Source organism: Mustelus asterias, chromosome X, assembly GCF_964213995.1.
Source record: "Mustelus asterias chromosome X, sMusAst1.hap1.1, whole genome shotgun sequence".
NCBI lineage: Eukaryota > Metazoa > Chordata > Chondrichthyes > Carcharhiniformes > Triakidae > Mustelus > Mustelus asterias.
In genome coordinates, this window is record NC_135834.1 from 3,313,762 (window position 1) to 3,338,200 (window position 24,439).

Sequence of the window (24,439 nt, forward strand, 5' to 3'; positions counted from 1 at the left end):
GAGAGAGAACTAGTCTTGGACAGATTTACAGCATTTGCTTTCACACAGATGAATCTTTTCAAGCCTGTTGCTTCACAATTATACAGCCATGTTCAGTTTCTGTCGCCATCAAAATATCACCACTGTTGGGAAGGTACCCCTCACTATCCCTGTAACCTCCTCCAGCCCCTACACCCCCTCCCTATCTCTGTAACCTCCTCCACCCCCTACACCCCCTCCCTATCTCTGTAACCTCCTCCAGCCCCTACACCCCCTCCCTATTTCTGTAACCTCCTCCCGCCCCTACACCCCTCCCTATCTCTAACCTCCTCTAGCTCCTACACCCCTCCCTATCTCGGTAACCACCTCCAGCCCCTACACCCCCTCCCTATCCTTGTAACCTCCTCCAGCCCCTATACCCCCTCCCTATCTCTGTAACCTCCTCCAGACCCTACACTCCTCCCTATCTCTGTAACCTCTTCCAGCCCCCTACACCCCCTCCCTATCTCTAACCTCTTCCAGCCCCTATACCCCCTCCCCATGTCTGTAACCTCCTCCAGACCCTACACTCCTCCCTATCCCTGTAACCTCCTCCAGCCCCCTACACCCCTCCCTATCTCTGTAACTACCTACACCCCCTCCCTATCTGTGTAACCTCCTCCAGTCCCTACACCGTTCCCTATCTCTGTAACCTCCTCCAGCCCCTACACCCTTCCCTATCTCTGTAATTGGGAAGATACCACTCGAACAGTAATGGAACATATGAAAGTAAATCATTTGTTACTATTTGCATCTCTGCCACTTGGGCTTAATCAGCTATTCCTTACATAGCCAAATAGAAGTGACTGGTAAAGGTTATCTTAAGATAGAAAGCCAACAATAGATTAAGAATGTTAAAATCAATATTTTCTTCATCGGCACCAGTGAACGTTATTTCTTTACAAATCATGTATTGCAGACTCACCGAATGGAGAAAAATAATGATTACAAAGACAGGAGAGCAGTCTTGGATTATTCTCTTCTGCATCTTTGTGCACACATTCTCAAAGATCACCCTCTCATTCTTGTCATTATGTTGGGTTTAGTAGGATGCTAGCGTCACAAGCTCTCAGCATATGGATCCCAAACTAGCAACAACGCCAGCGTAAAAAAACATCTTTGGGGCTTAGCAAATCCAACACTTGGGGCTATTGCACAAGAGACTTGAGTGAAGAGATGGCCGCACTAGCACCTCGCCAAACCCAATATTTAAAAAAAGCTTTCATTTCAATAGGGACAAAGACTCATTCACTCAGACAACTTCTGGTTTATGTCGTTCCACACATTTAGGAGTCTGTATATCCTATAAGGCATTTTACAACTGCAGCACATGAATCAATCGCCACACATCCAATATTTTCTGTTTTTATTACACTAGGCTAGTTGAGCTACTTTGCTAAAACTAGCGTAATGAGATTCAGAGACTAGATCTGGGTGAACAAAAACATTCCATTCAAAACAAGCAGACTTGAACTTAGAAAAATGGAAACCCAAGCTATACGTTTTGATTTAATTTATTGTCACATGTATTAGTATACAGTGAAAAGTATTGTTTCTTGCGCGCTATACAGACAATGCATACCATTCATAGAGAAGGAAAGGAGAGAGTGCAGAATGTAGTGTTACAGTCATAGCTAGGGTGTAGAGAAAGATCATTAATTCAATCTCTTAACCTTGTATTAAGAGTACTGTTAGAGCGTTTATAAGAGAATAGAAGCATAAAATGAGTAAAATATAGAATTAGAGGGTATGCTGGGCACAGCTTGCAAGAAGTCGCCACGCTCCAGCACCATCTTGGATTCTTGGATGTGCACGGTGGCACAGCAGTTGGCACTGCTGCTTCAGCACCAGGGACCGGATCAAATACCAGCCTAGGGTCACTGTGTGGAGTTTGCACATTCTCCTCATGGGTTTCCTCCGGGTGCTCTGGTTTTCTCCCACACTCCAAAGATATGTAGGCAAGGTGGATTGGCTGTGGTAAATTGCCCCTTAGTGTCAGGGGGATTAATAGGGTAAATACATAGGGTTACAGGGATAGGGTCTAGGTGGGATATTTGTCAGTGCAGGCTTGACGGGCAGAATGGCCGCCTTCTGCACAGTAGGGATTCTGTAGTTCTATTCTTCTGATTCTAAATGAAATGATTGGATGACTTCATATGCTTTCCGACGATGCTAAGACTGTTTAGAGAAACAACAGACTGAAATCCAGGGCACCAACATTTATTTTATTGACTAGAGTTAAAATTCAACAACCTGCATTTATATAGCATTTCAATATAAAGCATCCCAAAGCACTTCACAGAAGCATTATTAAGTTTACGGAAGATAAAATGTGGGAGATCAGCCAGGAATGTGTGGCAGTGGCAGAGTGGTTAGCACTGCTGCCTCACAATGCCAGGGACCCAGGTTCGATTCCCAGCTTGGATCACTCTATGCAAAGTTTGCACGTTCTCCCCATGTCTGCATGGGTTTCCTCAGGCTGCTCCAGTTTCCCCCCCACAGTCCAAAGATGTGCAAGTTAGGTGGATTGGCTAAATTGCCCCTTAGTGTCCGAAGATGTGTAGGTCAGGGGGAATTAGTGGGGTAAATATTGTGGGGATATGGCCTGGGTAGGATGCGCTGTCGGAGAGTCGATGCAGACTCGATGGACCGAATGGCCTTCTTTTTCACTGTTGGTATTCTATGAATACCTGAGTCTAGAGATAATGAAGGCATGAATGAGGGTTTCAGCAATTGAGCCGAGACAGGGCTGGGTACAGATAACATTACAGAAGTTGAAATAGTCAAGTGATCACAAAGATTGCCGATATGGTTGGAATCCCTTATGGTCAAAAATGACAAGTTTGTGAACAGACTGGTTTTGTCTCAAAGACAGCTCCCTGGAAAGGAATGGAGTTTGGTGGTAAGGGCCGAGGACAATGGCTCCAGCTTTCACAATATTTAGCTGGTGGCATCCTGTTCATCTAGTAAAGCAGGAGGAGGGTATAGTGGCAGTGGAAAAAGTGTGATGAGGTAGTTTGCATGCATTGTTTCAAAGGTATTTAAATCTGGTGAATTACTTTTCACTGTATCCCAATACATGTGACAATAGATCAAATATTAAGTTGATCTTTCTCTACATTCTAGCTGTGACTGTAACACTACATTCTGCACCCTCGCCTTTCCTTTACCTCTATGTACTCTATGAATGGTATGCTTTGCCTGTATAGCATGCAAGAAACAATACTTTTTACTATATTCCAGTGACAATAAATCAAATTGTTCTTTTAGCAAAGCTCACTAGATAACAATCTGGAGCATCCACAACCTTCCCTAGTTCAGAGTCCAACTGACACCAATTAGAATACTGGAATCAAGAATGCAACTCTTGGCCCAAAAGATTAGCAAATTCAATGCAGACCAGGAGAAACACAGCCTGGTTCTTATAGTCACATGCGTTGGCGCAATAGTTGGCCTGTTGCACTTTGAAATGTGGAAGGAGGGTACAAATTATTTCACAACAGATGTGGTGGGGGGGTAATAGTTGGCATGTTGCGTGTAGAAGGGTACAAATTATTTCACAAGAGATGAGAGAGTGGGGGCAATAGTTGGCATGTTGCATGGAGAAGGGTACAAATTATTTCACAAGAGATGAGAGAGTGGGGGCAATAGTTGGCATGTTGCATGGTACAAATTATTTCACAAGAGATGTGGAGAGTGGGGGCAATAGTTGGCATGTTGCATGGTACAAATTATTTCACGAGAGATGTGGTGGGGGGGTAATAGTTGGCATGTTGCGTGTAGAAGGGTACAAATTATTTCACAAGAGATGAGTGGGGGCAATAGTTAGCATGTTGCATGGAGAAGGGTACAAATTATTTCACAAGAGATGAGAGAGTGGGGGCAATAGTTGGCATGTTGCATGTAGAAGGGTACAAATTATTTCACGAGATGAGAGAGTGGGGGCAATAGTTGGCATGTTGCATGGTACAAATTATTTCACAAGAGATGTGGAGAGTGGGGGCAATAGTTGGCATGTTGCATGGTACAAATTATTTCACAAGAGATGTGGAGAGTGGGGACAATAGTTGGCATGTTGCATGGTACAAATTATTTCACAAGAGATGTGGTGGGGGGGTAATAGTTGGCATGTTGCGTGTAGAAGGGTACAAATTATTTCACAAGAGATGAGAGAGTGGGGGCAATAGTTGGCATGTTGCATGTAGAAGGGTACAAATTATTTCACAAGAGATGAGAGAGTGGGGGCAATAGTTGGCATGTTGCATGTAGAAGGGTACAAATTATTTCACAAGAGATGAGAGAGTGGGGGCAATAGTTGGCATGTTGCATGGTACAAATTATTTCACAAGAGATGTGGAGAGTGGGGGCAATAGTTGGCATGTTGCATGGTACAAATTATTTCACAAGAGATGTGGAATGGGGGAAATAGCAATTGAACCCTGAGGGGGAATCCAGAAGGGGGTGAATGTTTAAAGGCAACGCACATTAGCAGCATTCTGTCTGAAGTACATGTTGGGGATGTACTTTTTTGAGGTTTTCATGGATTCAGAGCTGGGAAAGAAGGATAGGCCCTTGTACCCAGGTTATCAATGGAGAACTAGTCACAACCCCCCACCTCACAGTGAATGGATTGTCCACTCGGGTGTATAAAACCAGTACCTCATACTGTAGGCTCCTGCCCCCAGTTCCTGGCCGATCCCAGACAGGCTGGCATCGAAATCCTGCACCAAGCCGGATTCAATCACCTCATCCGGCATCGGCATCTTCAGCGCCCAGGCCATGGCCGCGCTCAATTTAAAAAAAAATAGGGCGGACAAATGGCGGGTTGGAGAGGAGTTGCGGCTGCTGGGGATGAGAGGAAAAGCCCGGGGAGAAGAATTGGGGAGAGAGCGGGCGACAGAACGCTTCCTCCCTCTCCTCACACACCGCGCGCCATAGCCAGCCCATCAAAGATGGCGCCGCTGGGAGCTTCCCGAGGGGCGCCTCGCTGTGATTGGTGGCCGCGCCAATCAATCAACTTCCCATTGACCTACCACACGCCGGGAGCCCTGCTCCTTGTGACGTCTTTACCGCACCGACCAATCAACAGCCGCCGGGGGTGGGGCTTACTCCTCCACCTGCAACATGACGTCCCAGATGAGGGTTGTTTTTTTCCACAAATTTGACTCCAATGTTGTGAGGAGTAGAGTTTGAAACTAATCTCACACTCACATGTTTTCACCCCTAGCCAGACTTTTTATTTGTTAATCTGCACTGCTATCTTTCCCAAGTGAATACTCTTCAGCTGTCAACCCAAACAGACAGTGCTGAGAGACTAAACAACCTCCACCTGATACCCACTGCTGCATTTTCCAGTCTTCAGTTATAAAACATTGCTCCCACCTCAAGAGGAAAACAACACTTGAGACATCTTCTATGTCAGACTTAGGTCAGACTCCTATTTATTGACTACAGCTCAGCCTTCAACACTATTATTGTGGCACAGTGGTTGGCGCTCCTGCTTCACAGCACCACGGACCCGGGTTCAATTCCGATCTTGGGTCTACACATTCTCCACGTGTCTGCATGGGTTTCCTCCGGGTGCTCCGCTTTCCTCCCACAGTCCGAAAGACATGCTGTTTAGGTGCATTGGCCGTGCTAAATTCTACCTCAGTGTACCCGAACAGGAATGTGACGACTAGGGATTCTCACAGTAACTTCATTGCAGTGTTAATGTAAGCCCACTTGTCACTTATAAATAAACTTAAGGAACTGAAGGCACTGTTGCTAAGTTTGCAGATGATACAAAGATATGTAGAGGGACAGGTGGTATTGAGGAAGCAGGGGGGCTGCAGAAGGATTTGGACAGGTTAGGAGAGTGGGCAAAGAAATGGCGGATAGAAAGAAACCCTACAGTGCAGAAGGAGGCCATTCGGCCCATCGAGTCTGCACCGACCACAATCCCACCCAGGCTCTACCCCCACATATTTACCCACTAATCCCTCTAACCTACGGATGGAATACAATGTGGAAAAGTGTGAGGTTATGCACTTTGGAAGGAAGAATGGAGGCATAGACTATTTTCTAAATGGGGAAATGCTTAGGAAATCAGAAGCAGAAAGGGACTTGGGAGTCTTTGTTCAAGATTCTCTTAAGGTTAACGTGCAGGTTCAGTCGGCAGTTAGGAAGGCAAATGCAATGTTAGCATTCATATCAAGAGGGCGAGAATACAAGAGCAGGGATGTACTTCTGAGGCTGTATAAGGCTCTGGTCAGACCCCATTTGGAGTATTGTGAACAGTTTGGGGCCTCATATCTAAGGAAGGATGTGCTGGCCTTGGAAAGCTTCCAGAGGGGATTCACAAGAATGATCCCTGGAATGAAGAGCTTGTTGTATGAGGAACGGTTGAGGACTCTGGGTCTGTACTCGTTGGAATTTAGAAGGATGAAGGGGGGTCTTATTGAAACTTACAGGATACTGCAAGGCCTGGATAGAGTGGACGTGAAGAGGATGTTTCCACTAGTAGGAAAAACTAGAACCAGAGGGCACAACCTCAGGCTAAAGAGACGATCCTTTAAAACAGAGATGAGGAGGAATTTCTTCAGCCAGACAGTGGTGAATCTGTGGAACTCTTTGCCGCAGAAGGCTGTGAAGGCCGGGTCATTGAGCGCCTTTAAGACAGACATAGATAGGTTCTTGATTAATAAGGGGATCAGGGGTTATGGGGAAAAGGCAGGAGAATGGGGATGAGAAAAATATCAGCCATGATTGAATGGTGGAGCAGACTCGATGGGCCGAGTGGCCTAATTCTGCTCATGGATCTTATGGTCTTAACTTTTAGACTGCCTAATCCACAGACCGAAATCAATAATGATAGACAGTGACACCTCCTCCACGATTATCCTCAACACCAGTGCCCCACAAGGCTGTCCTCAGCTCCTCATACACCTATGACTGCATGGCCAAATTCCGCTCCAACTCCATTTTAAGTTTATTTATTTTTATTTTATTTATTAGTCACAAGTAGGCTTACATTAACACTACAATGAAGTTACTGTGAAAATCCCCTAGTCGCCACACTGCGGCGCCTGTTCGGATACACTGAGGGAGAATTTAGCACAGCCAATGCACCCTAACCAGCACGTCTTTCGGATTGTGGGAGGAAACCGGAGCACCCGGAGGAAACGCACGCAGATACGGGGAGAACGTGCAGACTCCGCACAGGCAGTGACCCAAGCTGGGAATTAAACCTGGCTCCCTGGCGCTGTGAGGCAACAGTACTAATCACTGTGCCACCATGCCGCCACCGCAGGTTTGCTGATGACACCACCGTAGTGGGTCGGATCTCAAACAATGACAAGACAGAGTACAGGAAAGAGATAGAGAATTTGGTGAATTGGTGCAACGACAATAATCTCTTCCTCAATACCAGTAAAACGAAGGAGATAGTCATTGACTTCAGGAAGCGTAATGGAGGACATGACACTGTCTATATCAATGGTGATGAAGTGGAAATGGTCAAGAGCTTCAGATTTCTAGGTGTTGAGATCACCAACAACCTGTCTTGGTCCCCCCCATGCCAACACTATAGTTAAGAAAGTCCACCAATGCCTCTACTTTCTCAGGAGGCTAAGGAAATTTGGCATGTCCATTACGACTCTCACTAACTTTTACAGATGCACCATAGAAGGCATTCTTTCCGGATGTATCACAGCTCTGACCAAGACTGTAAGAAACTACAAAGGGTTGTGAACGAAGCCCAGTCCATCACACAAACCAGCCTCCCATCCATTGACTCCGTCTACACTTCCCACTGCCTCAGAAAAGCAGCCAAACATAATCAAGGAAACTACGCACCCCGGACATTCTCTCTTCCACCTTCTTCCATTGGGAAAAAGATACAAAAGTCTGAAAACACGTACCAACAGACTCAAGAACAGATTCTTCCCTGCTGCCATCAGACTTTTGAATGGTCCTACCATATAAGCTGGTCTTTCTCTTCACCCTAGCTATGACTGCAACACTACATTCTGCACCCTCTCCTTTCATTCTCCCCTATGTACTCTATGAACGGTATGCTTTGTCTGTATAGCGCGCAAGAAACAATATCTTTCACTGTATCCCAATACATGTGACAATAATAAATCAATCAATAAATCAATCAATCTTCTACTCATGTGGTAAAACCCTACCAAGTTACCACCAACATGTCTCCTGTTCCACCAGAGGCCCAAACATACGAGACCACTGCTACACAAATATCAAACATGCCTACCGCTCTATCGCCCACCCACACTTTGGCAAATCAGACCACAAGGCTGTGCTCCTGCTCCTGGCTTATGAGCAAAAACTGAAACGGGAGAATCTGATAAAGGAAGTCGCGCAATGTTGGTCTGAGGAATCGGATGATCTCCTACGGCACTGCTTAGAGTCAGTGGACTGGTCAGGATTTAAAAACTCTGTGACCAGCCTGAACGAGTACGCCACTACAGTGACTGACTTCATTAGTAAGTGTGTAGAAGACTGTGTGCTAAAGAAGCAAATCCGTGTGTTCCCCAACCGGAAACCATGGATGAACAGGGATATCCACTGCCTGCTGAAGTCCAGGTCTGAGGCGTTAAAGTCAGGCGACACTGACCTATACAAGAAAGCCAGATACGATCTAAGGAGATCCATCAAAGATGCCAAGTGACAGTACCGGACCAAGCTAGAGTCCCAGGCTGGCCACACCGACCCCCGCCGACTATGGCAAGGTCTGCAAGACATAACAGCTACAAGATGAAGGCAGGTAAAATCGCCGGCACCAACGCACCCCTCCCCAATGAGCTCAATGCATTCTATGCCTGTTTTGAGTAAGAGGTCAGCGAGAGCATGCCCTCCACCCTGGAAGCCTCGGACGAAACTGTATCCAGAGTCACCATCGCAGGTGTCAGAGCAGCTTTCTCGAAAGTCAACCCACGGAAAGCGACTGGCCCTGATGGGGTACCCGGACGAGCACTCAGATCCTGTGCGGATCAGCTGGCGGAGGTATTCACAGACCTCTTCAACCAATCTGAGGTCCCTATCTGCTTCAAGAAGATGACCATCATCCCGATACCTAAGAAAAGCCAGGCAGCGTGTTTTAATGACTATCGACCGGTGGCTCTGACATCCACCATTATGAAGTGCTTCATAGAAACATAGAAACATAGAAAACTACAGCACAAAACAGGCCCTTCGGCCCCACAAGTTGTGCCGAACATATCCCTACCTTTTAGGCTTACCGATAACCCTCCATCCTATTAAGTCCCATGTACTCATCCAGGAGTCTCTTAAAAGACCCTATTGAGTTTGCCTCCACCACCACTGACGGCAGCCGATTCCACTCGCCCACCACCCTCTGTGTGAAAAACTTCCCCCTAACATTTCCCCTGTACCTACACCCCAGCACCTTAAACCTGTGTCCTCTCGTAGCAGCCATTTCCACCCTGGGAAAAAGCCTCTGAGAGTCCACCCGATCAATGCCTCTCAACATCTTATATACCTCTATTAGGTCTCCTCTCATCCTACGTCTCTCCAAGGAGAAAAGACCGAGCTCCCTCAGCCTATCCTCATAAGGCATGCCACTCAATCCAGGCAACATCCTTGTAAATCGCCTCTGCACCCTTTCAATCTTTTCCACATCCTTCCTGTAATGAGGCAACCAGAACTGAGCACAGTACTCCAAAGTGGGGTCTGACGAGGGTCTTATACAGCTGCATCATTATCCCCGGACTCCTGAACTCAATCCTTCAATTGATAAAGGCCAGCACACCATACGCCTTCTTAACCACCTCCTCCACCTGCGGGGCCGATTTTAGAATCCTATGGACCCGGACCTCAAGGTCCTTCTGATCCTCCACAGTACTAAGAGTCTTTCCCTTTATATTGTACTCCTTCATCCCATTTGACCTGCCAAAATGGACCACTACGCATTTACCTGGGTTGAAGTCCATCTGCCACTTCTCCGCCCAGTCTTGCATCCCATCTATGTCCCGCTGTAACTTCTGACATTCCTCCAGACTATCCACAACCCCACCAACCTTCGTGTCGTCGGCAAACTTACCAACCCATCCCTCCACTTCCTCATCCAGGTCATTTATGAAAATGACAAACAGCAAGGGTCCCAGAACAGATCCCTGGGGCACACCACTGGTGACCGACCTCCATTTAGAAAAGGACCCATCTATACACACTCTCTGCCTCCTTTGGGCAAACACAGTAAGAAGTTTAACAACACCAGGTTAAAGTCCAACAGGTTTATTTGGTAGCAAAAGCCACACAAGCTTTCGAGGCTCTAAGCCCCTTCTTCAGGTGAGTGGGAATTCTGTTCACAAACAGAATTTATAAAGACACAGACTCAATTTACATGAATAAATTTGGGCAAGCCAGTTCTGGATCCACAGGGCAGCAGCCCCTTGGATCCCATGCCCTCTCACTTTTTCTAGAAGCCTTGCATGGGGGACCTTATCGAACGCCTTGCTAAAATCCATACAAACCACATCTACCGCTTTCCCTTCGTCAATGTGTTTAGTCACATTTTCGAAGAACTCCACCAGGCTCATAAGGCACGATCTGCCTTTGACAAAGCCATGCTGAGTTTTCTTGAGCATACTAAACCTCTCTAAATGCTCATAAATCTTGTCCCTCAGGATCTTCTCCATCAGCTTACCAACCACTGAGGTTAGACTCACCGGTCGTTAATTTCCTGGGCTATCCCTATTCCCCTTCTTGAAAATAGGAACCACATCCGCAATCCTCCAAGACGCCATCTCCCTGGCCCTGCACTCAACTCTGGAGCACCTAGATAACAAAGACACTTATGTCAGACTCCTATTTATTGACAAACAAATGCAGTGAATATACTTCAAAAGTAATTCATTAGCTCTGAAGCATTTCAAAGTCTCACAAAGGTGAACATTGCCTATATAAATGCACAGTTTTCCTGGAACTAAGGTGAAATAAAATAAGCTGGAAAACAGTGTACATTCTCTGGGCAGTACTGTGGAACTGCGAGCATTCATTCCAGGTCACATGCATTAAGCATTTACATTGGCAGAGCTAAATGTCGAATTTCACAATAAAAGTGACAAATTTCAAAATACATTTTAGAGTCGTTTTGTGAAATTGCCAAGGGATGTCCAGTCCACAAATTGAAAAACAAATCCAACCCTGGCTAATTACTACCCCATCAGTCTCCCCTTGATCATCAGTAAAGTGATGGAAGGGGTCATTAACAGCGCAATGAAGCAGCACTGACTCAGCAACAATCTGCTCACGGACGCTCAATTTGGGTTGAAACAGGGTCACTCAGCTCCTGACCTCATCACAACCTGGATCCAAACATGGGCAAAAGAGCTGAACTCCAGAGGTCAAGTGACAATAGTTGCCCGTAACGTTTGACTGAGAGTGGCATCAGGGAATGTTGGAAAAATTGGGAATTGGGGAAAACTCTCCGCTGGTTGGAGTCATACCTGGTACGAAAGAAAATGGTTCTGGTTGTTGGAAGTCAATCACCTCAGCTCCAGGATATCACTGCAGGAGTTCCTCAGGGTTAGTGTCCGGGGCTGCTTCATCAATGACCTTCCTTCAATCATACGGTCAGAAGTGGGGATGTTCACTGATGACTGCACAATCTTCAGTACCATTCGCGACTCCTCAGATACTGAAACAGTCCATGCCACGCACCATTTGTGACAGGCAATGACCAACTCCAACAAGAGAGAATGCTACCATCACCCATTGACATTCAATGGCATCACCATCGCTGATTCCCCCCACAATCAACATCTTGAGGTTACCATTGACCAGAAACAGAACTGGACCAGACATATATTAACTGTGGCGACAGGAGTAGGTCAGAGGCTGGGAACCCTGCGGTGACCCTCCTGACTCCCCAAAGCCTGTCCACCATCTACAAGGCACAAGTCAGGAGTGTGATAGAATACACCCCACTTGCCTGGACGGGCGCAGCTCCAACAACACTCAACAAGCTCAACACCATCCATAACAAAGCAGTTGCTTGACTGGCACCCCTTCCACCACGTTGAACATCCACTGGCTCCACCACCAGGACACAATGGCAGCCATGTGTTGGGTCAGTTCCAGGGTCGGGGCAGGGTGGGAATAACGCATCAGAGGCAGTACTATTGGGTCTTGGGAGATCCTTGGGTGGTGAAGGACTGTCTCTGCATTCTGACCCTGACTACATGGTGCACACTGTCCCAGGACTGTCTCTATCTGACCCTGACTACATGGTGCGCACTGTCCCAGGACTGTCTCTATCTCACCCTGACTACATGGTGCACACTGTCCCAGGACTGTCTCTATCTGACCCTGACTACACGGTGCACACTGTCCCAGGACTGTCTCTATCTGACCCTGACAACATGGTGCACACTGTCCCAGGACTGTCTCTATCTGACCCTGACTACACAGTGCACACTGTCCCAGGACTGTCTCTATCTGACCCTGACTACACAGTGCACACTGTCCCAGGACTGTCTCTATCTGACCCTGACTACATGGTGCACACTGTCCCAGGACTGTCTCTATCTGACCCTGACGACATGGTGCACACTGTCCCAGGACTGTCTCTATCTGACCCTGACTACACGGTGCACACTGTCCCAGGACTGTCTCTATCTCACCCTGACTACATGGTGCACACTGTCCCAGGACAGTCTCTATCTGACCCTGACTACACGGTGCACACTGTCCCAGGACTGTCTCTATCTGACCCTGACTGCATGGTGCACACTGGCCCAGGACTGTCTCTATCTGACCCTGACTACATGGTGCACACTGTCCCAGGACTGTCTCTATCTGACCCTGACAACATGGTGCACACTGTCCCAGGACTGTCTCTATCTGACCCTGACTACACAGTGCACACTGTCCCAGGACTGTCTCTATCTGACCCTGACTACACAGTGCACACTGTCCCAGGACTGTCTCTATCTGACCCTGACTACATGGTGCACACTGTCCCAGGACTGTCTCTATCTGACCCTGACGACATGGTGCACACTGTCCCAGGACTGTCTCTATCTGACCCTGACTACACAGTGCACACTGTCCCAGGACTGTCTCTATCTGACCCTGACTACATGGTGCACACTGTCCCAGGACTGTCTCTATCTGACCCTGACTACATGATGCACACTGTCCCAGGACTGTCTCTATCTGACCCTGACTACATGATGCACACTGTCCCAGGACTGTCTCTATCTGACCCTGACTACATGGTGCACACTGTCCCAGGACTGTCTCTATCTGACCCTGACTACATGGTGCACACTGTCCCAGGACTGTCTCTATCTGACCCTGACTACACAGTGCACACTGTCCCAGGACTGTCTCTATCTGACCCTGACTACACGGTGCACACTGTCCCAGGACAGTCTCTATCTGACCCTGACTGCATGGTGCACACTGTCCCAGGACTGTCTCTGTCTGACCCTGACTACACGGTGCACACTGTCCCAGGACTGTCTCTATCTGACCCTGACTACACGGTGCACACTGTCCCAGGACAGTCTCTATCTGACCCTGACTACATGGTGCACACTGTCCCAGGACAGTCTCTATCTGACCCTGACTACATGGTGCACACTGTCCCAGGACTGTCTCTATCTGACCCTGACTACACGGTGCACACTGTCCCAGGACAGTCTCTATCTGACCCTGACTACATGGTGCACACTGTCCCAGGACTGTCTCTGTCTGACCCTGACTACATGGTGCACACTGTCCCAGGACTGTCTCTATCTGACACTGACTACATGGTGCACACTGTCCCAGGACTGTCTCTATCTGACACTGACTACATGGTGCACACTGTCCCAGGACTGTCTCTATCTGACCCTGACTACATGGTGCACACTGTCCCAGGACTGTCTCTATCTGACCCTGACTACATGGTGCACACTGTCCCAGGACTGTCTCTATCTCACCCTGACTACACGATGCACACTGTCCCAGGACTGTCTCTATCTGACCCTGACTACACAGTGCACACTGTCCCAGGACTGTCTCTATCTGACCCTGACTACATGGTGCACACTGTCCCAGGACTGTCTCTATCTGACCCTGACTACACGGTGCACACTGTCCCAGGACTGTCTCTATCTCACCCTGACTACACGGTGCACACTGTCCCAGGACTGTCTCTATCTGACCCTGACTACACGGTGCACACTGTCCCAGGACTGTCTCTATCTGACCCTGACTACATGGTGCACACTGTCCCAGGACTGTCCCTATCTGACCCTGACTACACAGTGCACACTGTCCCAGGACTGTCTCTATCTCACCCTGACTACACGATGCACACTGTCCCAGGACTGTCTCTATCTGACCCTGACTACATGGTGCACACTGTCCCAGGACTGTCCCTATCTGACCCTGACTACATGGTGCACACTGTCCCAGGACTGTCTCTATCTGACCCTGACTACATGGTGCACACTGTCCCAGGACTGTCCCTATCTGACCCTGACTACATGATGCACACTGTCCCAGGACTGTCTCTATCTGACCCTGACTACACGGTGCACACTGTCCCAGGACTGTCTCTATCTGACCCTGACTACATGGTGCACACTGTCCCAGGACAGTCTCTATCTGACCCTGACTACACGGTGCACACTGTCCCAGGACTGTCTCTATCTGACCCTGACTGCACGGTGCACACTGTCCCAGGACTGTCTCTATCTGACCCTGACTACACAGTGCACACTGTCCCAGGACTGTCTCTATCTGACCCTGACTACATGGTGCACACTGTCCCAGGACTGTCTCTATCTGACCCTGACTACATGGTGCACACTGTCCCAGGACTGTCTCTATCTGACCCTGACTACACAGTGCACACTGGCCCAGGACTGTCTCTATCTGACCCTGACTACATGGTGCACACTGTCCCAGGACTGTCTCTATCTGACCCTGACTACACAGTGCACACTGTCCCAGGACTGTCTCTATCTGACCCTGACTACACGGTGCACACTGTCCCAGGACAGTCTCTATCTGACCCTGACTACACAGTGCACACTGTCCCAGGACTGTCTCTATCTGACCCTGACTACACAGTGCACACTGTCCCAGGACTGTCTCTATCTGACCCTGACTACACAGTGCACACTGTCCCAGGACTGTCTCTATCTGACCCTGACTACACAGTGCACACTGTCCCAGGACTGTCTCTATCTGACCCTGACTACACGGTGCACACTGTCCCAGGACTGTCTCTATCTCACCCTGACTACACGGTGCACACTGTCCCAGGACTGTCTCTATCTGACCCTGACTACACGGTGCACACTGTCCCAGGACTGTCTCTATCTGACCCTGACTACACGGTGCACACTGTCCCAGGACTGTCTCTATCTCACCCTGACTACACAGTGCACACTGTCCCAGGACTGTCTCTATCTGACCCTGACTACATGGTGCACACTGTCCCAGGACTGTCTCTATCTGACCCTGACTACACGGTGCACACTGTCCCAGGACTGTCTCTATCTGACCCTGACTACACAGTGCACACTGTCCCAGGACTGTCTCTATCTGACCCTGACTACATGGTGCACACTGTCCCAGGACTGTCTCTATCTCACCCTGACTACACGGTGCACACTGTCCCAGGACTGTCTCTATCTCACCCTGACTACATGGTGCACACTGTCCCAGGACTGTCTCTATCTGACCCTGACTGCACGGTGCACACTGTCCCAGGACTGTCTCGATCTGACCCTGACTACACAGTGCACACTGTCCCAGGACTGTCTCTATCTGACCCTGACTACACAGTGCACACTGTCCCAGGACTGTCTCTATCTCACCCTGACTACATGGTGCACACTGTCCCAGGACTGTCTCTATCTCACCCTGACTACATGGTGCACACTGTCCCAGGACTGTCTCTATCTGACCCTAACGACATGGTGCACACTGTCCCAGGACTGTCTCTATCTGACCCTGACTACATGGTGCACACTGTCCCAGGACTGTCTCTATCTGACCCTGACTACACAGTGCACACTGTCCCAGGACTGTCTCTATCTGACCCTGACTACATGGTGCACACTGTCCCAGGACTGTCTCTATCTGACCCTGACTACATGGTGCACACTGTCCCAGGACTGTCTCTATCTGACCCTGACTACATGGTGCACACTGTCCCAGGACTGTCTCTATCTGACCCTGACTACATGGTGCACACTGTCCCAGGACTGTCTCTATCTGACCCTGACTACACGGTGCACACTGTCCCAGGACTGTCTCTATCTCACCCTGACTACACGGTGCACACTGTCCCAGGACTGTCTCTATCTGACCCTGACTGCACGGTGCACACTGTCCCAGGACTGTCACTATCTGACCCTGACTACACAGTGCACACTGTCCCAGGACTGTCTCTATCTGACCCTGACTACATGGTGCACACTGTCCCAGGACTGTCTCGATCTGACCCTGACTACATGGTGCACAATGTCCCAGGACTGTCTCTATCTGACCCTGACTACACAGTGCACACTGTCCCAGGACTGTCTCTATCTCACCCTGACTACACGATGCACACTGTCCCAGGACTGTCTCTATCTGACCCTGACTACACGATGCACACTGTCCCAGGACTGTCTCTATCTGACCCTGACTACATGGTGCACAATGTCCCAGGACTGTCTCTATCTGACCCTGACTACACAGTGCACACTGTCCCAGGACTGTCTCTATCTCACCCTGACTACACGATGCACACTGTCCCAGGACTGTCTCTATCTGACCCTGACTACACGATGCACACTGTCCCAGGACTGTCTCTATCTGACCCTGACTACATGGTGCACACTGTCCCAGGACTGTCTCTATCTGACCCTGACTACATGGTGCACAATGTCCCAGGACTGTCTCTATCTGACCCTGACTACATTTTCCAGTGTCTTAATTTTCATCTCATCTTCCCGATTCGAATTATCTGCCAAGTAATTTTTTCAATATTCACTCAAAGTATTCCGCAGTTCTTCAATGACGTTAATTGTAACTCGTTCTCTCACGTGTATGTCAGTGAGGTCAATTTCTCCCATCCTTGCTAATGGAGCCAGTTTTAGCAAGGCTAAAATGGGATGGGGCCAGTTTTTGTGCTGTAATGTATCTCTGCCACAGCAGCTTGTATACAGTGGCCACGATTCTCCCCTCCCGTTGCGCTAATCTTTGGGCGCAGTGGGCCGGCAGATTCTCACGTTGGCCGATTCGCGGGTTCGGCTTTTCCGCCACGATAGCGCCCACAGCGCCAGAGTACCGGCGGCGCCACCTCCATGCTGGAAATCAGCGGTGAGGCATGCAATTTATTTAATTAGTTCTTTGAATCTCATTTCAATCTGGTTAATGGCCGGGACTGAAATCTCCAGGCCCGCAAGCCTCTCCCCGCCCACCAGAATAGTTCACTCCAGCCGGAATTACACTAGCTCCCCACGTTCGGCGTACTAACGGCCTGACCTCGCTGGGATGAAGGGGGGCAATCGAGGCCCCCAAGAGGGTCGGGTGGCGGGGGGATGCCCTCTGGGCTTTGACACCCTGGCAATGCCAGCCTGGGCCCCCAGCACTGCCCAAGGGCAAAGTGCCAATACCTCGGGGGGCATCCTGGCACTACCAGGGTGTCAATGCCCAGGGGGCATCCTCCCCACTGCCCGACCCTCTTGGGGGCATGGGGCAGTGCCATGAGGGTGTGGCCTGTCAGGGCGAGACCTGATGGGGCGATGCCTGATGGAGTGCTCGGTGGAGGCGGGGGGAGAGCGGGGGGGTTCCTGTTGCCACTCTGCAGTCAGGATTGGTGGGGGAAGGAGGGAGGCCAGCAATCGAGGCGGGCGGGGGGGATGGGGTCAGCTTGTTGGGGGGGTCGGGACTGCGGGGGAGGCCCTGCCCCCTGAAATTTAATGAGATTCACATGGTAGTTTTTGCAGTGCACAGAGTGTGGGAGATTCTTCTCTGAACACCCACTGAAAAAAACAACGTGAATTTACTCCGGTTTTCACGCGAATTCGACACTTATTCTTTGGGAGAATTCTGGCTAGTATGTTCCATCTCCCATATACCCCACTTCACATACATCCTTGCATTTATCTCCATCTCCCAAGTACCACGAACCTTCTTTGCTGATCTAAATCCACATTTAGTTCTGTTAATCTGATGGATAGGTTAGGGACATTATTAACTGGTCGTTTTTTGTTCGCAGTGTCTCTCTCTCTCTCCAGAGGCGTGCTGAAAGTTCCAAGACTGGGGAGCCTCGGAGATTTGATCCAACATTCAAAGGGCCAATTCACATCGGAGTTAAAAACTGCAAATCCAGCATCATGTGAGCGTACTTGCTTTAGTGCTAACTTAGTCTGAAGAAGAATGTATATCTAATGGTGTTGCATTGCATTGGAACAACAGAGATAGCTAGCTGTTAAGGATTATACTGTGTCACGTTTAAGACTTGTAATTGTTAAAAGTTGTGCTAATTCTTTTTGTTTCATTCTAATTGTGTTCTTAAATAAACTTTGTTTGATAAAAGCTCCCTAGTGGGTCACTTGAATCATACCCGGAGTGAAACACCTTCTGCTCACCCTGATGCCAAAACCAAATGTAAAACTTAGGGTCTAGGCTAACTTCATAAAACACCTTGCAGTTTCTGGCCTGGGTCTTAACAAAAAGTAATTTGCTCAATATAGATGACACACAAAACAAACCAAATATTACTTTATAAAAATTATTCCAGATTCAAATGGGAGCATCATGAACTTAGAATATGTTTCAATTTATCCTTCTTCAACAACAAAAGAAAGGCTTTCTTTTCTTGAAACTCAAAACCCATACAGACCCTCTTTCCATTTATTTGTCAAAAATTAAAATGTATTTATTTGCTTAAAATTAAAATAGCTTCACATTTATATGAGTTGCTCTTCTATGCGCTCAATTGATGCAATCAATTAAATGTAGGGGAGGCACAGTGGCGCAATAGTTAGCACTGCTGCCTCACAGCACCAGGGACCTGGATTCGATTCCCAGCTTGGGTGACTGTCGGAGCAGGAGAGGGGCGGACCATAGAAAGGTCCATTGACTTTGGGAGGGGGTTTACGGTTTCGGGACAAACGAGGCCATAAAATTCCGCCCAAGATTAAGGAATTTCAAACATTTATCTTCTTTACATTACGCTTTTAATCCAATTCACAACTCCCATTTAATTTTAACCCCTGTATCAAAATCACTATTGTTAAATCACAAGCTGGGGGAAAAACATTAAAGCAAACAAGATAACAAAGACAATCCACACAAATTCTTTATTAGACACATGCACTTCCACTATGGAAGCTTCCAAGCACTCAAAATCTCCACAGCAGGTTACTTCCATTCAATCGTAACGATTTAAACTGGAATGAAAATAAAGCATTCAAAGAAAATAAAGGAAATAGATTAAGACAGTAGTCTTCATTCTTCTTCGTTCAAAACTGTAATCAAAGCTCAAAGAGATGGTAAATTTTCAAGAAATTTTAAACTTAAGTTTAACACTCTCTCACAGTCACCTTTCAAGTTAAATCAAAGTGTAAAGCATCGCATTTTATTACCGCACAATCACCACTGTGGCCAAACAGGCCACCTAAGATGGCGATTTGCAAAGCACGCTGGGACAATTGGACAAGCACTGAAACAGACAGGCTGCAGCCTCAAAAGAAATTTTCAGAGATAAAGAGGCTGCAGCTGCAGGAATACACGGGATATAGGCCATCTCCTGGACAAAGGACACTTTCTGGTCAAATTGGGTTGTTTACCAGACATAGGGGCATCTTAACCCCTTATTTGGGAGGGAGGTGTGTGACCTACCTGCCTCCAGCACCTACAGACATGGCTGTTGGGTACACACCCAGAGATTGGTGTGGCAGCACCTGATTGGACTCAGGGTGATCAAGCCCTGATCGATTGATTGGCAATAACTAAAAAGGGCACGAAAACCAACGAGGTATAAAGGGTGCTGCTCCACCAAAACATCTCTCTCTCTCTCAACGAACGAACAACAACGGTGACCAACACCAGCACGAGGAGAGCCACCACACCCATGAAGAAAGGAAGACCAGAGCCAGAGTATCAGATCAGACCAAAGGACCAGACTGTGCAGAGGATTATGGAGACCAACACGCGGATAAGGGCCAATATCTGCCTAGGTAACTGCCATCACGCAAAAGTTAAGTCAAGGTCTAGTATTGGACTTGAACTTTAGTATTCCGTAAGATAACTTATTGTCGATTGGGTGGGTGATTAATAATTGTGTGTGTAAATAAATATTATTGTACTAACAAGAAGTCTGCTTGTAATTCTTTGTCCACCGTACTAGGGTTAAAACAGACTGTGCGGCATGCGCAGGCAACACCACTCTCACCAGAACAAAGCAATTGCTTTAACAATTCCTCTGCTCAATCTAATTCAACAACAACCACAACATTGAACAAGCAACCCGACCACACAGAGTTAACTAAGCATCAAACTAGGGGGAAAACAAATCACAAATGTACATTGCAACACATCAGCTTTTCAGCTTCCCTTGAATCAGCCTCGTGCACTCAGAATGACACAATTAAAACATCTTCCCTAGGCTGTTAATTAGCTTTTATGTTTTCTGATTTCTAACCAGTGAGTTTCCCAACATGTTTACTGCACAGAGGTGGATCTGTAGGAAGTCTTTGCATCTTGCCAATTAATTGACAATACTTCCCGGGTAAGGTGAGAGGACACAGTTCCTTTCACTCTCATAGTTCCTTTCTCTCCATTCTGTAATACCACACTGCTCACTACTGCCCCCTCCCCTTTGGTTTTGACACCAAGGGCCCTTTGGGGTTCTTTGCGGTGTAAGTGAGGGTTTAAACTTCTTCTCCTTGCCCCATAGGGTCTGTTTCAATGGGGTTCATGGGCCGAGCATTTTCTAATCGTGCAAAACTATCCGTTTGGTGGTTAAGTCTGCATTCGGAACTAAATACGGAGGTGGGGTTTCTTTATTCCTTCCCACCTAACAGCATCTCCTGGTATTTCCATACCTTCCTTGTGACTAATAGTCACAGAATACATTGGAACAGGGGCAAGTTGTAAGGGGGCTGAGGGATTAGGTGCTTCCGGAAAGGGAGATGGGGGTCTCCAGTCAACAGACATCACCCCTCTCTTGACCGCTGTTGGCACGTTGAACTTCCTGAAATACGTTTACACATTGGGTCTGATACTGGTCCATGTACAATATATTTATCTGGCTCTTTAGTTCCTGCTCTACATTTTCCCACGTAACTTCTCATTTTCTTCTCTGTCTTCCCTAGTCTCATATTCTCTAACTCATCTTTTAACTTCATTTTCTCTGATTTCTCATTCTGTAACTCTTCTAATGAACGAGCTATCGTGATAGCTTTACTCAGTTCTGAAGTACACTTTCCTTGAGGTTCATACGCCTCATTCCAAAATCTCTGACTTGTGGGTCCCAAGACCTACAAACCAGCATAATTAAGGGCCCCACACACCCCGGACATTCTCTCTTCCACCTTCTTCCGTCGGGAAAAAGATACAAAAGTCTGAGGTCACGTACCGACCGACTCAAGAACAGCTTCTTCCCTGCTGCTGTCAGACTTTTGAATGGACCTACCTCACATTAAGTTGATCTTTCTCTACACCCTAGCTATGACTGTAACACTACATTCTGCACCCTCTCCTTTCCTTCTCCCCTATGTACTCTATGAACGGTATGCTTTGTCTGTATAGTGCACAAGAAACAATACTTTTCACTGTATCCCAATACATGTGATAATAAATCAAATCAAATATTAAGTTGATCTTTCTCTACACCCTATCTGTGACTGTAACACTACATTCTGCACTCTCTCCTTTCCTTCTCCCCTATGTACTCTATGAACGGTATGCTTTGTCTGTATAGCACGCAAGAAACAATACTTTTCACTGTATCCCAATATATGTGACAATAATAAATCAAATATTAAGCTGATCTTTCTCTACACCCTAGCTGTAACTACAACACTACATTCTGCACCCTCTCCTTTCCTTCTCCATGAACAGTATGCTTTGTCTTAATAGCGTGCAAGAAACAATACTTTTCACTGTATCCCAATACATGTGACAAAAATAAATCAAATCAAATATTAAGTTGATCTTTCTCTACACCCTAGCTATGACTGTAACACTATATTCTGCACTCTCTCCTTTCCTTCTCCTCTATGTACTCTATGAACAGTATGCTTTGTCTTAATAGCGTGCAAGAAACAATACTTTTCACTGTATCCCAATACATGTGACAAAAATAAATCAAATCAAATATTAAGTTGATCTTTCTCTACACCCTAGCTATGACTGCAACACTACATTCTGCACTCTCTCCTTTCCTTCTCTATGAATGGTATGCTTTGTCTGTATAGCGCGCAAGGAACAATACTTTTCACTGTATCCCAATACATGTGACAATAATAAATCAAATCAAATATTAAGCTGATCTTTCTCTACACCCTAGCTATGACTGTAACACTACATTCTGCACCCTCTCCTTTCCTTCTCTATGAACGGTATGCTTTGTCTGTATAGCGCACAAGAAACACTGTATACTAATACATGTGATAATAATAAGTCAAATCAAATCAAATCAAGTCAAGTACAACTTACTACAATGTTCTGCCCACTTGGGGGCCATTTCTTATTGAGATCCTTTCTTAACTCTTCTTCCCATTTCGAACAACCTGCCATTTTCCCCGTTACTTCCAGATTAAACTAAGGGAGGACGACAGGCAATTTAGTCCAGGATGTGCTAAAAGATGAGTTCCTAGTCCCCCTACGCCTGACATCTCAGGACCGTAAATCAATCAGTCTTCAACTGGTTTCTGAATTCGTCCCAACGCAGCTTTATTTTGCATTGTCTCATTCTCCTTCGTTTTGACTTCATTTTGTCAACCTTCATAACTCTTTTTTTAAGTAAGAAGTCGCACAACACCAGGTTAAAATCCAACAGGCTTATTTGGAATCACGAGTGCTGCTCCTTCCTCACTCACTGTGCCCACCCCTGTCAAACGCCGGCATCTCCACATCTTTTTTTTAAGTTAGTTTCACCTTGTTTTTATGCCTTCTCTAGAGCTTTAATTCTTTTTGTAAGGCCATAAGACCTAGGAGCAGAATTTGGCCATCGAGTCTGCTCCCCCATTCAATCATGACTGATATTTTTCTCATCCTCATTCTCCTGCCTTTTCCCCATAACCCCTGATCCCCTTATTAATCAAGAACCTATCTATCTCTGTCTTAAAGACACTCAATGACCCAGCCTCCACAGCCTTCTGCGGCAAAGAGTTCCACAGATTCACCACTCTCTGGCTGAAGAAATTCCTCCTCATCTCTGTTTTAAAGGATCGTCCCTTTAGCCTGAGGTTGTGATCCCTATTTATTCTTCAACAACTCCTAGTTTCTGAAACTTCTGAATCTCATTCCCAGAATGCGTTCGTTTTGCTCTTAAACGTTGCTCTATCAGCATCCCTACCTTGATGTCCAGCATTTTTGCAAGAAATTTCCACCCCAAATGAATTGACGAGGAATTTTCCACTCGATTGACATTTTTCCCCAGTTCACACTCAGTTACTGAACACATCAGAGATCTTCCTCAAACCACTGCAGTTTTATTTTTCGAATAATTTTCTCTTGTCGAAGAGAATCACAATCATTCTTTGGTCCATCGCTCTGCTTTTGCAATCAGTTTCTCCATTTCTGAGTTTCTTCCAAGGTGAATTGATCATTTCCTTCCAACAGCGTAGTGGATGAGGTGGCCAAGTGGTTAAGGCAATGGACTGCTAATCCATTGTGCTCTGCACGCGTGGGTTCGAATCCCACCCTCGTCGATTCAGTTGGGGTGGCACGGTAGCACAGTGGGTTAGCACTGCTACAGCACAGCACCAGGGACCTGGGTTCGATTCCGGCCTCGGGTGACTGTCTGTGTGGAGTCTGCATGTTCTCCCCATGTCTGCGTGGGTTTCCTCTGGGTGCTCCAATTTCCTCCCACAGTCCAAAGATGTGCAGGTTAGATGGATTGGCCATGCTAAATTGCTCTTTAGTGTCCAAAGATGTGCAGGTTAGGTGGATCGGCCATGCTAAATTGCCCCTTAGTATCCAAAGATGGGCTGGTTAGGTGGATTGGCCATGCTAAATTGCCCCTTAGTGTCCCAAAGATGGATTGGCCATGCTAAATTGCCCCTTAGTTTCCAAAGATGTGTGGGTTAGGTGGATTGGCCATGCTAAATTGTCCCTTAGTGTCCAAAGACGTGCAGGTTAGGTGGATTGGCCATGCAAAATTGTCCCTTAGCGTCCAAAGATGTGCAGGTTAGGTGGATTGGCCATGCTAAATTGTCCCTTAGTGTCCAAA

The 24,439-nt window shown here is 47.2% G+C and overlaps 1 protein-coding gene and 1 non-coding gene across 4 annotated transcripts in view; one reads left to right on the forward strand and one right to left on the reverse strand.

Moving 5' to 3' along the window:
* Positions 1 to 5,004, reverse strand: part of tfcp2 (transcription factor CP2) — a 115,764-nt gene extending 110,760 nt beyond the window's left edge. For 2 of the 3 annotated variants that reach the window (XR_013495831.1, XM_078201213.1), the window contains exon 1: positions 4,678 to 4,981. Coding sequence is in view for 2 of the 3 variants with exons in the window: in XM_078201213.1 (XP_078057339.1) it covers positions 4,678 to 4,799 (122 nt within the window). In the remaining variant the exon portion in view is untranslated. Of the gene's footprint in view, positions 1 to 4,677 lie in introns of all 3 variants that reach the window. The other variant, XM_078201214.1, reaches the window with a different exon arrangement.
* An 18,832-nt stretch (positions 5,005 to 23,836) lies between these two features.
* trnas-gcu (transfer RNA serine (anticodon GCU)) lies at positions 23,837 to 23,918 on the forward strand. The gene has a single exon. It is a non-coding gene; the product is annotated as a tRNA-Ser (tRNA).
* The last annotated feature ends 521 nt before the right edge of the window (positions 23,919 to 24,439 follow it).